At 41.8% G+C, this 17,888-nt stretch overlaps 1 protein-coding gene across 4 annotated transcripts in view; it reads right to left on the bottom strand.

Moving 5' to 3' along the window:
- Window positions 1-972: 972 nt before the first annotated feature.
- tjp2a (tight junction protein 2a (zona occludens 2)) overlaps window positions 973-17,888 on the bottom strand; it is a 32,109-nt gene continuing 15,193 nt past the window's right edge. For all 4 annotated transcript variants that reach the window (XM_085359634.1, XM_085359633.1, XM_085359632.1 and 1 more), the window contains exons 5-24: window positions 16,989-17,751; window positions 15,589-15,692; window positions 13,347-13,500; window positions 11,975-12,086; window positions 10,211-10,341; window positions 10,024-10,108; window positions 9,683-9,833; window positions 9,432-9,540; window positions 8,932-9,151; window positions 8,490-8,674; window positions 8,299-8,394; window positions 8,109-8,188; window positions 7,093-7,303; window positions 6,479-6,579; window positions 6,163-6,384; window positions 5,952-6,041; window positions 5,095-5,316; window positions 4,528-4,605; window positions 3,282-3,367; window positions 973-3,183 (exon numbers count right to left, since the gene is read on the bottom strand). In XM_085359634.1, coding sequence (XP_085215760.1) covers window positions 3,027-3,183; window positions 3,282-3,367; window positions 4,528-4,605; window positions 5,095-5,316; window positions 5,952-6,041; window positions 6,163-6,384; window positions 6,479-6,579; window positions 7,093-7,303; window positions 8,109-8,188; window positions 8,299-8,394; window positions 8,490-8,674; window positions 8,932-9,151; window positions 9,432-9,540; window positions 9,683-9,833; window positions 10,024-10,108; window positions 10,211-10,341; window positions 11,975-12,086; window positions 13,347-13,500; window positions 15,589-15,692; window positions 16,989-17,751 — 3,357 coding nt within the window. In that variant the 3' untranslated portion in view covers window positions 973-3,026. The remainder of the gene's footprint in view (window positions 3,184-3,281; window positions 3,368-4,527; window positions 4,606-5,094; window positions 5,317-5,951; window positions 6,042-6,162; window positions 6,385-6,478; window positions 6,580-7,092; window positions 7,304-8,108; window positions 8,189-8,298; window positions 8,395-8,489; window positions 8,675-8,931; window positions 9,152-9,431; window positions 9,541-9,682; window positions 9,834-10,023; window positions 10,109-10,210; window positions 10,342-11,974; window positions 12,087-13,346; window positions 13,501-15,588; window positions 15,693-16,988; window positions 17,752-17,888) is intronic.

The following is a 17,888-nucleotide window of genomic DNA, read 5'->3' as shown; positions in this document are numbered from 1 at the left end:
GACTCCATGGGCCTCGTTTAGCACATTAAATTTTAGTGTTCATGACAGTTCAGTTAGAAAAAGGCTGAATAAGTATGGCTTGTTTAGATGGGTTGCCAGTAGGAAGAGTAGTCTTCTCTCTAAAAGAACATGACAGCACACCTCAGGTTTGCAAAGCTTCATCTGAACAAACTGATCTTATCATTGGTCCAGAAGGCTTGCAAAGTGATCCATAATGCACACAGCCAGATTACCAAACATAGCCTCATACAAACTGTCAAGCATGGTGGTGGAGGGGGGATGATTTTGGCTCGTTTTTCAGCCACAGGCCTGGGCACCTTGCAGTCCCCGAGCTGACCTTGAAGTCCTCTCTGTACTAAAGTATCAGAGTCAAATGTGAGGCCATCTGACATCTGAAGACAATGAGCCCAACACAGCAGCATTTCTAAAACAAAAGCAACCCAAAAGCAAAGGTGGAACATGACACTCTGAACATGACTTTGTGTAAAAAAACAAAACAAAAAAAACATTTATTAGATTTTCCCAAGAGACTGTTGTGTAACACTCAGGAGACAAAACAAAACAAGCAAATCATAAAATAACATTTAAGAGAGACTGATAAACCAACATGATTGTCACCACATTCCCCAAACAGTAGTGCACAAACACTGAACTGAATCAAGTGTATGAATATATATTCAAAATTTTCAACAAAAAAAAAAGCATCAGCAATAAAAAAATAAAATAAAAATGTGATTGTCTCTGATTGCCAGCAGCTAATAAAGAAACATAGCTCAATCACAAATTGTCTGAACGCCTCGCTCGTGATACACTTTTTAATGAAATCTGTGACGTCATTTACACGCTGGTCTAACACAGAAATGCTAAACAGGCAGCTGCACAGCTTCCCCATCTTATCCAAGAGCCCTGCATTCGCCAAAGTCCTAAATTTAAAAAAAAAAAAAAAAAAAAAAAAAAGAGGGGGGGGGGGCGCGCAATCTTTTGGTAATTATTATGCAATGATGAGATACAGATGCTGCATTCATGCAATCCATCTGAATCTCCTATTTCTGACTTCGCATCTCTTCAGTGACTGCAATGCTCTTCTAAAGCAAAAGCAAAGAACAAAGGAAAGATGTTTCCAGTTTAAATCTACTCGTGTATTTCGACTGTGTGCAGTAACTGTACTGAAAATACTTTCCAACCTCTGCTTGGTTCAGTTTACAACAGCAGTTAAAACAAAACAAGTGCTTTTTAGGTAGAAGCCTTTATCTCCCGAGCTGAAATCAGAGCTGCAAGGCACTTGGGAATAAGCTGCTTCCCAGACTGCACAGCTCACACAGCGGCGTGCTGCAGACGCAGGCGTCCACTTTGGAATGTGTAGTTCAGCAGGGGAGGTGCGATTAGAGGACAATTAACACCAGAGGAGCGTGCCCGAAGCATGTGGCGCCTCACAAAAACGCACAAAATTGGTGAAAAAGCTGAGGTGCAGTCCACAGAACTGTAACAGTGATTTGGGCGTTTGCTCGCTTCAGTTTCAGCCTCGTGTATTCACCATCACAATGTAAAAAAACTGCACGGTGTATCAATAACAGGCATTAGTTGTATTTTTACAGTGTTTTTAGCTGGTTTTAATTTTACATTTGTTACATTTTTATTGTGTCCAAAAGGTTTGCACCTGCTCCACGCGCAGCACTGATGGTATTCGGCAACTCAGTGGGATCAACAGCTATTTCTGTTGCTTCACATTATTGTTTAATTATGAAAACCTGAAAAACTTTTTTATTATGATTTCTTGAGACTATTCCATCCATCACTCGAGGACAGGCAGGTATACCCTGGACTGGTGGCGCCAGACAACACAGTCAACCCCTGGAACCGGAGCTTTCCAAGAGAGTCTACACCCACCTGAAGGCCCCAGCCAGCAAGCTCAAACTGGGGACTTTCATATTGTGATACAACAATCTTTCTACAGTCATGGTCAAACGTTTAGGTAGTAGCAGAAATTTTGTGCTTGTCACACTTTGCCGCTCCAGAATTTATTGAAGTTTGAAGTTGCTGGGCATTGACTCCTGGTCCAAATCCTGACTTCTGCCTGTTTGTCAACTCACTTTGTAAGGATTGACCATACTAAAAAAAACAAAAAACAAACAAACAACAAACAGCTCATACAGCAGCAATTTGGTGACGATTGCTGCTGTATGTACCATGTCATGGTGAAAATAACATGGTGCATTTTCACCATGTCACAAGGCAAAAGTGATGTCAACCCATCAAGACTCAAAGGTCAACAGAAACAGATCACCATCCATCAGGATTTGGCCCAGAAGCTGATACCCAGCAAACCACAGAAAACAGCAGATGTTATGAAGAATGGGCAGATCTGCAAATACTCACTCTTTGCATAAATTTACCAGTAAAAGTATTCAAAGCGCATCACATATATAATCTAAATGAAAAAAAATGTGCCACTGCCAAACTTTTGGCCTCGACTGTTCATCAAGTTTCACTTCATGTATTCATACTATATTCATACTTTTGTGTCCCACCTGCAGAGGACCTAAGCAGCAGAGCATGAACCTTAAATTTAGGACACAATTGCGCCATTATAGTTAATTTGCATTGCTGTGTTTTAAGTTCATGAATTTTTCTTCTGTTCAAAAAGGGAGTATAAAAATGTGACGTCTCCAGCTGTGTGAAATGGCTTCAAGTGACGTGTTTACATTTCTTTTATGCTTCTTATCCTTCCAAACATTGGGCGTTTTACTGTGTGATGGTGACACACGGTAGGCACAAACTGAGTCCCGGAATAAAGGCGGGAAAATAAAATATAGATCACAGACACCAACAGAATATTTACATTGAAACATCAGCTGTGCACAGTTTCTGTAACGGCGAGTGGCAAAGGTAGACCAGAGATATCTGTGTGCGTGGGGCACCACGCTTTCTGCACAACAAGGGACGCGAAAAGTGTCTGAAACTGACGACACGACAAGAAGTTCGAAGAGTTTTGATCGGTGATGATGTCACTTCCTGCTTTCCCAGCCTTACAGCTCAGTGTCTTTGTATTTCTGGGGGTTGTAATATCCTCTCTTGGTCTGGTCGGCCAGCTGGCGGCGGTAGTCGTCCTCGTCGTCCTCGTGTCCTCTCGACTCAGAGTACGGCGGCCTGGAGGGAGTCTGTGGCTCGGGGATGGAGCTTGAACTGGACACACACAAACACACACACCACGGGTCATAAACTTGCATCTTTATAAAAATAGAACATTTTTTATGATGTCAGAGATGAGGCTCTGCTCTCACCCTATTGGCTGAGGACGGCTGAGGTTGGGTTTTGGCAGCTTCACTGGGACAGCGTAGAGATCTGGATGCTTCTGGGCGATTTCCAACTGCATAAAGAGAGGGACAGACCCAGATATGTCAGATCTAATACAAAAAAGTAAAGAACAGAAATAAAATATCCTACTATACCCAGACAGGCTGCAAGTGTATCTTTCTTTAGTTGAAGGATTTTTAGTTCTACCTTAAAACAACACTCTTAAACCCCGGTGAACATTAAACCAGGTGTCTCTTCCTCCCATCTGGAGTGCTGCTTTTTTAGAGTAAATAGTAGGAGGACAGACGCTGCAGTCCAAAGTTCAACTACTGTGAGGGGTACTGTAATAATATTAATACATCTATACATTAATACATAGTCAGAATCTACCTTGCCTTGTAAATCAAGGCAAGGTAGATTCTGACTATTACAATTTACAAAAAAATTATGTTGAAACATGCAAACATCAAAGGAAATACAGAGCTTGTACAATACTGATGAGCTTGGAAGTGACTGTTTCCACTGAGAATATTATTGATGAAACTTCAGTGAACAGTAGGCTGATCAACTGAAAGATCAGATGCATCTCTTAGGTCCTGTTTCAGGTCTTTGCTGGATTCTTTTCCTATTTCTTAACAAAATGTCTTTACATGACAGATGCTGTTTTCTCATTTATTTTTTGGTTCATCCTGACCAATGGCAGGTTTTTAGGAATCATCTTGTTGGTGCAAAATTATTTGATTCCTATCAAACTCTTATCTTTGGGATTTTTTGTAAATTCAGCCCAAGAAACAGGAACAAAGTGCCTATTGGTACAATTAAAAACTTGTTCTTTGCAAAGATTGCCAAGTGTAGACACGTGATGATTCACAGGTAAGACTTAAGTGGATTAAAAAAAGAAAGAAAAAAAGTTTCAAAACAGCAAGATGGTGACAGACAAAATGCTCAAGGCTTCAAAATGAGTCCACAAACCAATTTATGTTGGACACAGGCATCTTTATGTACATTTCATGGATCTGACTGAACATCAGAAAATGCTTGTAGACACTGGACTTGGATATGGGAATGTCAGGATTGTTTTAGGACAGACGGGGAAGTAAGAGGAACTTTAAATGCAGCTTTCTATAAATCTGACAGGATTCAACTGCCAAAAGTCAACTGAAAGCTCCCTGCTGTGTCTGTTCCTGCTCTGAAGTTTACAGCTGTACCATGAAGAAAGACAGCACTACTGACTCGAGCGTTTTCTGCCTCCTGTAGCTCTAGGAGCCTCTGAGCTCTTGCCAGATGGTCCATCTTCTCAAACGCTTTAATCTGGAAGAAAATAAAAGTGAAACTTCAATTTTTGATTTAAAAAAACAAAAACAAAACAGCATAGATGCCACACGTCCACTCACATGGTGTAACTCACAAGGAAGTGATTGTCAGATGAAACATTTACAGACAAGAGTGTCTGTAAATACGCAAATACATAATGAGATTTATTAATGGGAACATTTGTGATGCATGACGAGCTGTTGTGGATTTGAAGGGAGGGTTGGAAACACGTGTTGGTAAATTTGTAGTTACCTGGTCACCCATTTTCTATTTCACATTAGATGCAGAGAAAGTAAAAAAAAAAAAAAAAAAAAACAAAAGGAGGAGAAGGGAATAAGTTTGATATAATACCAGAGTGAAATCTTCTAAAGCAAGGGAAGAAAAAAACATAAAAAAGTCTGACTTTTTGCCCCAGATAGCTGCCTTGTTGGTATAAGAATAAAATAAAAAATAATTAATTCATTTAAATCAATAAATGAGTCTAACCTTGCCCAGGAAGGATTTGTTGGCGGGGTCCTCCACTTCGTCGTCTTTCCCCGGACTCTGATCTTCTGACGACTGGTTCACTGGTTGGCGGGCGATAGTGGGCTTCACAGGCTTCACGGGAGGGGGAGGCGGCTTGTTTCCGCCCACTGCGTCGCTGCTGATGGTGCTGCTGGAGTGTGACTCGTAGCTCCGTGTGGAGTCAGTTCGAGTCTGAGCACGAACCTGAAACAAACAAACAAAAAAAAGAACCATTTGTGATCATTTGCTCAACTACAGGATGTGGTTTGTTGTTTTTTAAGGAAGAGCCACTTCCAAATATAAGGCAGGCAGGAGTTTTGAACATTTTTATCAGCTTAGTGTGAGAAAGTTTATTTCAGTCACAGCTGGTTTAGGCAACAAAAGGTGTTTTTCCCCCTCATCTTCAGTCCCTTATATTTGCAGGTACATATGTGCATATGTGGAAAGAAACATCAATTAGAGGAGGAGTACAAGGTGCAGGTGGGTTCCAAAGCGGCTTGCAGAGGAAGTACCAAATGAAGCAATTTAAATAGATCCTCCTTTATTGGATGCACTCTTAACTGATGTATAGAAGGGCAACTTTATTCATCTAGATTAGAGTTTTTGTTATTTATCAAGAAAAAGTTCTGAAAATGGACACCGGCACTAAATGAAGTCCAAAGAAGACAGTTCTACCCTCAGACATTTCCAGCTTGGTTTGAATCAGATCTGATGGTACTTCGAGTCTTGCCAAGAACTGAAAGGTCTAAAGACTTTAAATTGAGATGCAGCTTGAGAGACCACAAGAAAGTGTAGCGACAGTGATGTCTGACGGGAGGAAAACAGGGAGAGGTTCTCACCTTTGGGGGTTCAGGGACGAAAGAAGGGGGAGGGCTTGGCTCTCTGTTCACCTCTCTTCTCATACGTACACGGGGTTCAGGGTGAGGCCGCTACACAAACACACGGCACACAGAGAAGGGTCACAGGGGTTGGAGTAGATATTTTAACAGTGATGATGATGGATTAACAACGTTGGGGAAAAGAAGAGTGTCTATCGGCAGACACGCCCACCTCGTCGGGCAGTACAGGTTCTGATGATCGACTGATGGCCGACACGGGCTGGGGTTCATCCAGTGTCTCGTCCAGCTCATTGTCAGTGTACGCCCCGCCCTCGTCCGCTGTGTCATCGTAGTCGCTGGTCATCCGGCTGTCCATGCTGAGGTAGTCACTCATTGCCGACAGGTAGGACATGCGGTCGTCTTGGAGATCTAGGTCCTCCTCTGAACCATCCACCTGAGGAGAGAAAGTAACAGCAAAGCGAAGGGGTGTAAGAAACAGTCAAATTCACACAAAAACAAGTGGTCTGCAGAAGTTCACTGACACTCACCTTGCCCTCGCACACCCACACAGCTTTGTCTTGCTGCTCCCGAATTAAATCTTTCACACTGCCATACCATGCGTCATTGGCCGAGTTCAAGTCGATGGTGTCTAACAGACAAAAAACAAAACAAAAAATTCTTAAAAGAAAAAAATATAGGAAGAAAAAGATTTCATAATACTTAGTACTGTCAAAGTTAACATGACAATACCACGTCAACGCAAATTCCTTTTAACGCCTCTATTGGCTTTTTGACACGTGATTAACGCATGTGGGCTCTGTGAACTGTAGATCGGGTTGTCTGGAAGTGGTTTCCTCAGTTACATTGTGGATGGTGAGTAGAAATGGAGAAAGAAGCGAATTGTTGCGTACATTCAGTGTATTTTATGAGCATGCAGTACCTCCGGGGGTTTTCTCAGTAGTAGTTGTCATTATTTGGATTGTTGCAATAATTATAAGCATAAATGTGAATAAAGTATGTATATTTTCCGCCCCATGCTGGTAAGAATATTAGAAACATGAAAACTATCCTGTTAAGGGCAGTTACAGTTGATTAAAAAAAAAAATCTGATTAATCACAAGTTAACTACGGACAACCATGCCATAAATCACATAAAACTCACCCGTGAAAAGGTGTGAACAGCTCTTTTTCAGCCTAAGGGCCTGCTCATACAGTTTGCGTGCGCTGCGGTTGGATCCGGGTATGAGGCGGTTTCTCATGGTCTTCAGACCTTGTTTGCTGTCAGGGTTCAGGAAAAGGACGATGGGGTACCACTGAGTGTAATTCAGGGTGTCCACAGCTTTGGGAGTCACGTCCAGCAGAGCGTGACGGTCCTGCAGGAGAATAATAAAAAAGAAAAACATGGTTATATGTCGGATGATGAGTAATAATTGCACAGAAATCTCTGTTAGTCACTCTCGACAGCTGTTCATCTGAGCCACTTCAAACTCTGCAGGTGAATTTCAACTATGACATTGTCTCTTTTAGCAGTTTATTTGGTTACTATGGACTTTGGGATATAAAGGTTGTTTTGATGTAGAGGAAGTTGAAATTCTGCACAAAACGGCACTAAAGCATGTAAAGAAGCGCTCTATGATGACTTGTTTTATGGAAGGTAATAAAGGGTAATAGCTGGAAAGCAAAATCTCAATTAAAATTAAATTTTGATTAGCTGACCAGAACAGACTAACAACCCTACCCTATTTTAATTCTTAGCCCTCAAACAGGTGGATGAAACTATGAGGTCAAATCTTTTATAAAAAAGATCACTTAGTCTAAAATTCAAATGGGTTCCAACAAACATGGCTGCACAAGTTATTCTTTAACTCTTTCTTCTTAGATGCTCCACTGTTGGCAGATTTTTATGCTTCTGATGCAACAAATCCCTTTGGAGTTTTGATGCAACTCCAAAAGGATCCACCCAAAATTACGCTGGGGATCTTTGGCTTGATATCTGAAGCTTTATATTTTTGAGCCACTATTATTCAACTCTGGTTTAATGGTGTTTAGGGGACATAAAAATAAAAAATAGGGGAAATAATAAATTGTAACAATATAAAATGGGTGTTGCGCACTCCCATAACAGCCACTGCACTAGTGTTCATACAGCGTCATTATCTTCTAATGATTATACCATACCTGTTCAATGATTTGCCGGATAGAGTTCAATCTCACCACCCCCGAGGACTTCTCACTTCCTGCATCCTTGGGCTCAGTTTCTGAAAGAGGAGATAAAAACCACTCACAAACAAGAACAGAGTAAAGAAAGCCTACAGAAATCTTTTTCTGTTAGTGCTAATGTTTATTTACAGGCGGTCGTGATACTTACTAGCAATGACAAACTGATCAGGAAGTTCAGTAGCCAGTTTTTCGTTAACCACGTCAGAAATGGGCCCAAATATCACCACCGGTCTCCTGAAACCAGCTAAATGAAACAAAAAGAATTAATTCAGAAGTCCTGGCACAGCGAGGACCTCTGCAAAATGCCTCAGGTAAAATTGCAGGGTGTTTCCTGGATACCTTCACGTAATACCACTCTCTCGTAGGCGGGGAAGCGTGTAACCGGAACGTTGCCCTGGTCGTCTCGACTCTTGCGCAAATCTTTCTTCTTTGCAGCTCTTTGGCCCCTCATCCTCCAGAAGTCTCCTCTGTCATTGCCCGATGCAGCCCGTGCAGCATTCTGGACGTTAGCCATTTGCTCTGCTCTGATATCGAAAACAAGAAAATATATGACTTTGTCTAGTTAGACTGCTCACACGATGATATGCAGATTTCTTACCAGCGAAAGAACATGTAAAATGATAAAATATCCAGCCAAATCCTTAATACAAAAAAAAAATTAAAAACTTGAAATATTTATATTTAAAATAAAAAAACAACAACAAAAAACATAGCCATCACGTTCTGATAGCCAGCAGGGGGCAGAAAGGCTGTCTGCACAAAGATGATCATCATTGCATACCTGCTCTTGTTGGGGATGATTCCCTTTTCTAACAGCTGGTTGTTTTTGTCACTACGGATTGCCAGCCAGTTGCCGAGTTTGCCATCATAGAGTGTGTCCGTCACTTTGAAGATCTCCCCCCTGGAGAAAGGAAGGCTCTGCGGGGCCTCCTTCTCATATTCAAAGTGGGTTCTAATGAAGAAGGAGTCGCCTCTGCCAGATGCTAAGACATCTTTATACACTGGCAAAAATAGAAGAAAACAGAAGCTAAAAATACCCCCCCACCATTATTTGGCATCCCACATGGCTCAAATTTGGGCCTCTTGTTTTTCCTCATTCATCCATTATCATAAAAATAAATAAATTACAGGAAATAGAAAAGCAAGCAAGCCACTGGCTCTTCATACAAGACTACTAAGACTTTTTATCATATTCTGTGTGTGTCTATGTGATATACTTTAACACAGGACGGTTTTGGCATTAGTACTGTTTGTGCAACTGTTCTTTATCCAGTCCAGTACCTTCAGGCTTGCTCTGTGCAAGAATGGTAACTTCCTCTCCTTTAGGAATCTCCAGGAGGTAGAGAACAGCATCTTCACGCACCATGCCTCTGAAGTCTCTGTTGTTCACCTGAAGCACACAATAGGAAATAAAATGAGAAATCTGGCCTGATATATGTCTCAAAGACGAAGCTTCTGTCTTTTTTCTCCAACTTCAGACACAGCACTCTTGTGTGTGCAGGGTTTAAATGTGGAACTAAAACATGCTGTACCCTCATGATCTGATCTCCTGTCCGGAGACCCTCCTGCTCTGCTGCACTGTCCTCCTGAACACCGGCGATAAAGATGCCGACATCATTTCCTCCCGCCAGCCGCAGACCCACACTGTCACCTTTCTGGAAACGCACCATCACCGTGTCCGGCCTGCATTATGGAAACATGGAAACAACAGTTGACAAAGGAAGAGTCTATTTATGACGGAGACAACCAAGCTGGCTTCTTGTTTTTGAGTAAATTTGAGTTTGAGCAACTCAATTAAATCAAACAAACAAACAAACAAACAAACAAACAAACAAACAAACAAACAAACAAACAACAACTAACTAATACTGACCCGTATATTTCCAGGTCTTCTGCACTTGGCTTTAGTGGCACTTTAGAGGGAGCGTGAACCTTTGGGGCGACACTGGCAGCTGGTACTGCAGAAACAAAATCATTTACAGTCAGTATTCAATTCAACTGTCTGATTTGACTTATTTATTTTTTACAGTCTTGTATATTCAGGGCGAAATCATGTTTACCTGGTGGTGTCTCGGAGCGTGGCTCCTCCCTCTCTGCGTGCAAAGCAGCCTTATCTTCAACGTCTCTGTCGGCACCTCTGAATGGGGTCGGCATGGCACCCATTTTTGCCAGCCTGCTAGGCGGTTCCTCTCTAGTAATATCCCAAATTTTTGGAAAGTTTAAAAGAAGCATTTTACACATTTAATTCGGTTGATATAATTATGACTCCTTTTCCGGTTTGGTTTAATAACATGGTGGTTTTTCCGATATTTGATGTGACGGGCTGCCTGAGCTTCATGAAGCATAAAATCAGCATAATCCTACATTATCCTGATTTGTTTCTGGTGTATTTAATTCATTCGTAATAAATGACTGACCAAAGCAGAGCTCAATGCTTTTGTGTTATCTAGAATTAAGAAAAGCACAAAACAAAGCAACACTTAAAATCATTTTTTAGATGATTGTGGTTTTTGTTTGTTTGTTTGTAGAGCAGGCAGACAAATCTTTTGTTGTGAGGAAATGTTAATTATAATTCTTTCCTATGAATGAAAATGAGACAAGGTCACAAGCAGTTGCCAAAACAATACAGACCCAGCTCTTCAAGGATTAAACTTTGTGTGTTTGCTTTTTGTCAGACTCAGAAACATTTGAAATGACCTATATAAAATTCCAGTTGATTTGGAGTCGTTGCCCAACCCAGTTCAGTTTATCTTCCACAAATCTTTGGAGCAGAGGTGTGTAGTGCAAATTGGCATAACCTGTGGAGCCACAAAATCTTCTAACTCAGTCAGGACCACGAAAGTAAAAGAAGAACTTTATTTCTGCAGTAAGATTTGGGAGTACAGCTCTGTTCTTAGACTTTCCTGTCCTTCCATATGCACGTGTGTAGTGGAAATCCTGAGATGGAGAAAGCAGCAGTTGCAAGACCAACTAGTCCAAAACAGAGCAGGCATGGATGGCAGATATGACATGAATAAGCACGAAAAGGAGCACGGGTGGATGGGGGTTGCAGCTTTTAGATGCAGCAACGGTAGCAGGCTAAAGCAAGTTAAACAGGATTCTCTACAAGACTGAAAAACAGGATGTTCAGGAAGATATCGGTTGAACCATTAGTTTATGTGGGCTAGCACTGAGATCAGCTGATATCATAGGAATGTGACTGAGTTCAACTTGGTGAACCGAATGAACACTGTGCTCGACTTCATGAAAAATAAAAAGGGTCAAACAATAAAGGAGGGGCTAGGATTCATACTAGGATTGGTGTCATAGACACCAATATCCTTGAAAAGGTCAAACGGCCAAATAAATAGGTACAGTTTGTGTTATGTTCCTAATTGCACATTCCTGGTGATGGCTGCCCCTCCCTGAGCCGATGCTGCCGGAAATCTTTTCCTGTTAAATTTCCTTCCCGTGATCACCCAGTGCTTGTTCATAGAGTATTATCTGATTGTTGTATTCTTTTTCTATTTTTCCCCCTATAAAAATAAAACTGAAATCGCATTTTCTGATTTCACAGGAAAGCAGATTCCCAGACCTCCCTCTCCCAAGCCTGGAAGACGCAAAGGAGTTCCCAAGCAAGCAAAGAGACAGTCTCAGCATGTCCCGGGTCTGCTCTGGGGTCTCCTCCCTCCTGATAAGACATGCCCAAAACACCTCAGCTACATGCCATCTGGTTCAGAGCATCGTACAGATGTAGTCTCTGAGCCCTGAGGCTGAGAGGAAAAGCTCATTAAAAGCTTTTACAGCTTGAAATATACCAGAATTGGCCTTTAATGATAGTGTACCTGGGCTTGTCTCGAAGTCTCTCATTGGAGGAATGGGAGGAGAGGTCAGAGTGGTGGGCCCGTCTGTCATCCTGTGGAGAATAGGAGCGGTACGACTCGATCTCAGAGATATCTGAAACACACAAGGATGATGAAAAATATCACAACTCCTGTGAAACCACACAAGAGTCAAGCAGCTATGGGGGTGGGGGGTGGGGTCCTCTGTATTCAGGTAGTAAAGCCTATAAACTTTATCAGAAAGAGTAAAATGCTGCATCTCTCCTTGGTGCTTCTTTGTTTTGTAAATTACATAACATGGCCTTTGCTCGGCTCAAATGGCCCCTGGGTCATGAAAGCGGGGGGGGGGCAACACAGCTCTCAGACAAATGAAGGTCAGAGCACTGTTCCCAGATGAGTAGCCACACCAATTAGATATGCAAATACCAGTTTCTGGGGTTACAATGATGATGAGGAGCACTAAAACTCAACAGGATGTTTCAATGTTAGCATTCATTCAGGGTGTGGAAGCTAGACTGCACTTCTATGTTATACTCCAGGGCAGGGAGGAATAAGCACAGTAATACCATTACAAAGTAAAATTACACATGTGCACTTAAGGTGATTTGTACCTGTCAGACCTCAAAATCCTAATTTTTTCAGTCAGTCGGTCCCTATTGTCCTCAAACAGAATTACAAAGAAGGGTGCTGGATGGTAGAAACCAGAAGGCTGCAGCGGTGCGAACCTTAACATAATGAAATTCTGTCATATCCAGTAGCAGGATTATGATAGGGGATTAGATCACGCCGCTAGAGGCGAATGAGCACTTTCACACATGCACACGCGCACACACACACACACACACACACACACACCCCAAACCAGTCAAACTGGGTCACAAGTCTTCGTGCTATCCCCCCCTCCTCCCGGCAAACATTTGGTCAGTGAACAATCCACTCACACCACTTATCTCTATCCTTCCCGACCAATAACAGCATGCCATCTGGTCATGTGACAATAAAAACAGGTATAAAGGGGTGAGCAATAAGAGGGTGGAGGGGATGGTGATGATGTGCTGAATATGGTTAGCTCGTAGTGCTTTGTGGAATATGTGTATGTGAAATAATATTTAAATAAAACTAAAAGTTGATGTAAGTAAAGCCTTTATTTTAAGAATTAAGAACAAATTTGATTGACAGGTACAGAAACATTAATGGCATTAAGGTTTCCACAATTGATTCATTAGAAGTTCATAATGCAATGAGGTTTATATTTCTAGATATATATATAAAATGATGAAGATGATGATGATCATGGAGATGATGATGGCCACTCGCCAGGTGTGCCTTTACACGGCATAGGACCTGCTGCTTTTCAGTTTCGAGTTTCTCTCACCGTCGAGCTCCGAGTCGCTGTCGACCATTGGCGGGATTCGGACCAGGATCTTCTTCCTGTCTCGCTGCACCACCAGCTGTAGCTTCCCGCGGGACTTCTCAATCAGCTTCCCGGCATCGCTGAGAGACAGGTTTTCTGTCACAGTCCCATTAATCTGACAGAGACAGAGGGGATTAGGAGATGTGCAGACGCTTCTCACTCACGAATCACACAAACAAAGCATGCAATGTTTTACAGTTTTTAAATATTTTGTACACTTAAAAAGGAATTATGCTTTTCCTAATGTTATATACAAACATCTACTATCACAACTACAAATGTTGATATTACACATGGTCAAAGGTTTAATCAGGTAAGCACATAACTAATCTCCGTGAGCCAAAAGTTCACTCATGCTTCAGGTTGCTTTAAACAGTCAGTTTCAGATACTTTTTTTCTGTTCTTGACTCTGTATGATGTCATTGAGATGGGTGATCTTTAAACTGAACCTATTCGGCATATGTCCAGCTCCAGATTTTTGTTAAAGCTTAAAATAATCCTTATTTATTTTACACTGTAAAGATACAAGTCAAAAGAGGCAGAGGAGACAAAAGCAGCCAAAAAGTAACAAAAACACAACAACAAAAATGGCTAGCTAAAGTAGAACAAAGCAATAAGGTAAAAAAAAAAAAAAAAAAAAAAAAGAGCTCAATTAAATAGGGTAAAGAAATCAAACTGATTTACAACAGTCCACATAAAAGATAAAAAAAAAAAAAATGACAGAAGCTAAAATAAAAAACATAAATAAATCAAAGAGCAAAAACAAAATACATTTTTTTGAAAACATTAAAACACAATTCAGAAATACCCCATGGAATAAAATAGCTCAAATTCAATGGTGGCTTACTAAATGCTGAAGTTAAATGGAAATGCAGTCCCTAAGTTCATCCTTTTAGCTTCTTCCACCCTCATTTTAAGACGACTGCCATTCACACAAATACCATTTAAAAACAGCAGGTTGTTGGTGCTTCTGTGCCAAACATGACCACACTTGGGACACCCCCCTCTCACTGATATCATACAGAGCAAACAGTAGGGGGAAAAAAAAAAGTTTAAAACTGAGCTTTTAAAGCAGTGTGAATCCTGAGCGTTGGTTCACTGAGATTACCTTTACACACGCCGCCTTTGTTATTTGAAACTTTCAGAAATCTTGTTCATCTTGTTTAATATGAGACAAATGTAAAAGTGACCACTCTGCCCTGCCTCTGTGTGGCAGCTGCTTCTCCCAGGTACTGATAGGAATGTGGGCGACTTGTCGACTAAATGTTTAATCGCTGCTGCCCTTTCTAGTACGAAATACTACTCTGTTAAACGCACGTTTCTTATTTTACACAATGGTACTTTTCTGCTAAAAGATGTTACACTTCCGCTACCCAATGTTGCAGCTCTGACTCTCTCTCAGTGGAAGACATAAACAAAAGAGACTGAAAGCAAACAGATGACAGCTGTGTTACAGCACGGTTTTGCAGCACTTTAACATAAAAGAAAGAAATTAGAGGCTGTTTGTCAGCTGTGCCTGGATACGGAATACAACCAAGCAACTGAAGCGGCAGAAACCAAGGTTACAATATACTAGCACTGACTTTGGTCAGAGACCCATCTACTCCTGGCAACCACTGGTCACTAGGGAAATAATTTATTTCTCAGCCTGCTCTTGATTGCTTCCGGAGCTGTAACTTAAGAAAGTGTAATGCAAACCAGAAATCGAGAATACTCACCTTCAAACTAAATTTCGCACCATATCACTGAAACCAACAACTTTTACAGAGTGTCTGTGTTGTCAGCAACCTACTAGTGAACAAGGCAACTGGAAAGTTTCAGTGCAGAGGTATATACAGCTTTTTGCAATCTTACTGAGGAAATACCAGCAAGCTTTAGCAACCAGCTGAGGAATACTCATTTTTCCAAAGCGACAGCTGGGCCATGGGGTCACAAACTAGTCATTAGTCTTGCGTGACTGTGATGTAGCCATCGATTTCACATCGACTGCCAACAACTGGTCAGGAAATACTCATTTCCCCTAGCGATCTGTAGTTGCTACGCAGTGTCTTTAACCCTGTGTGACCGGATCGTTTCATCCAAAGCGTGACCCATGATGCTGAGCGAAAGCCCAGTAAAATATAAATAAGGATTCATTTGAACTGTCAGAAATGGACGGTTAATGAGCAAAAAAATAACAAATAAGGAATATACACCACCCTACCTTCAGAATAATGTCCCCTTCCTGCAGGTTTCCATCCTTGCTGGCAAGTCCTGTGCTGGTCATCTCTTTGATGAAGAGCTGGCTGCCCAGACGAAGGCCATATTCTGCAAAAACACAAATCACACATATATTTTATGTATAAATAATCAAACAAATATTTTACCTTATTTTACCCAACTCCACTTTAATTATATCTGACATTCACAGTCTAGATAACCTGGCATGACCGAACAAATGGAAAAATTAATCAGGTCACTTTTCGACCTCTGAAGGGTTTATTAACGGTCACTGACCAAAATGCCTCTGGACACATCTGTATAAATGATGCACTGATATACTAGGCTGATGTTTAAAATAAGAATTTACCTATAAGCACTGTGATCACTTTTCCAACTGTTCATTTTGTTTTATGCATTTCTGTTCCAAGTGAAGAAATTCACCTCAATTTAAAAATAAAGCCAGTAAACAGCAAGTGCCAAACTGAAGAATGGTACAAGCCATTTTATCTGCTGATATGCTGAAATCAGCTGGTGGTGATGTATGCTGACATGGCCGTGCCTCCATTAACTCTCTCTCTCTCGCTAGAATTGCTTGAGTAAACAATTAAACGTACAATTAGGACATTTCCATTTTGCATCCATTTAATAAAACCTTCAAATAAAGTGCATCCTTTCCTCTGCTTAACATTTATCAAATTTGTTGCCAATTGTTTTTCTTGTGGCAGACACCACTTATTTTGTGCTAAATGCAGGAGGGGGTTTCTTTCCCAAATAGCTGTACAGGTTTTATTTACTTTTTTATGATATCAAAGATACTTAGAAATGGGTAACAAAACTCTAGTCAGGACCACTTAAACCCTTGTTTTGGGATCACCATGCCCTTCCCTGTGCATATGAAGGAACCCCCTACTACAGAACAGAGCAGATATAAATGGCAACAGATATGAAATTAAAATAGAAACAGAAAAAGGAAGAGCTGGGGCAGGAGTCAGGTTTCCAATAGGCTTGCAGATGCACAAGTGCTATTGGCAGCTACCTTTGTGAGATTTGCCAAATGGTTGTGTAGAAGGGTATCAGCTGAGGAAGACACCAGATAACCTGGTAGGAAAGCGGTTAACCTTTCTATGTTGAATAATAAACCATTCTATATGTCAGATAAGAACCTAACTGAGTGATTCTCAAACTTCTTCTTACGTCTTAGTTCAGAATTGGGAAAAAGTTCACAACCCTCCAACATAGATTGTTTTGTTATTTATTCATTAACATAAAAATAGGATTTAACCTGAATTTTAGTAAAGGTTAGCTTTCCGTGCCACCCACAGAGACTGTAACCCATTTTCATTCAAGGTGAAGAGAACCATTCACATGTTTTGTTTATCTGACAGCCTTTTAGCGTCTCACCTTCGTTGGGATGGTTTTTCAGCAGTAGCACATTCACAGGTTTCTCCAGCGGCTCCAGATCCCGGGCAGGGCGTGGCAGAGGGAGGGGCACGGCAGCAGGTGACGGTGTGCGTTCAAGGCGGTCCCTGCTTGCACTTCGCTTTATTGGCTCGTCATATTTCCGCGGCTCATTTGCGATGCGGTCAAGTCCTCGATCGTAGCTTTGATCGCGGCCGCGGCCTCGTCCTGGACTGTCACGCCTGTAGCGCAGATCGGGGCTCTCGTTGCGGTCCAGGGCTCGGTCGCTTCGGTGGCGTCGGTCGGGGCTGTGGTCGAGGGCTCGATCACTGCGGAAACGCCGATCAGGACTGTAATCTCGGTCTAATGTGCGGTCGCTGCGGTACCTTCTGTCTGGGCTGTAGTCACGGTCAAGCGCATGCTCGCTCTTATAGCGGCGATCTGGGCTGTACTCTCTATCCAAAGTGCGGCCTCTGCTGCCATCTCGCCGGTACTGGCGGTCCGGGCTGAGGTCTCTCTCTGTGCTCCTGCCACGTTCCCGCCGGTCATAGTCACGATCACGTGTGTGGTAGCCGGAGTCCATGTAGCCGCCTCGCTCCCTCTCCAGGCTTTGGTCCCGGCCTCCGCCACTCCTAGCGCTGTACACGCTACGTCGGTCTTGATCATAGTTGTAGTCATCATTGTAGTCATTGTTGAAGACTCTGTCGTCAGGTGATGGCTGACGATTGAGCACATTGACTGGAACCTTTCTGGGCCTCTTGACTGTCTGAATTTTTCCATAAAAGCACAAACAGATCCAGTTAAGAAAAATCCTAATTTCTAATGTGAAGAGTAGATTCTTTTTTAAAAGAGAGATTGATAAGATAAGATAACCTTTATTAGTCCCACACGTGGGAAATTTGT

The sequence above is a fragment of the Diplotaxodon limnothrissa genome, linkage group LG7, assembly GCF_057381915.1.
Source record: "Diplotaxodon limnothrissa isolate DT_005_m linkage group LG7, D_limnothrissa_male_GT1.1, whole genome shotgun sequence".
In the NCBI taxonomy this organism is placed as follows: Eukaryota; Metazoa; Chordata; class Actinopteri; order Cichliformes; family Cichlidae; genus Diplotaxodon; species Diplotaxodon limnothrissa.
Note: the sequence above shows the minus strand (reverse complement) of the source record. Positions and strands in the feature narration are given on the sequence as shown.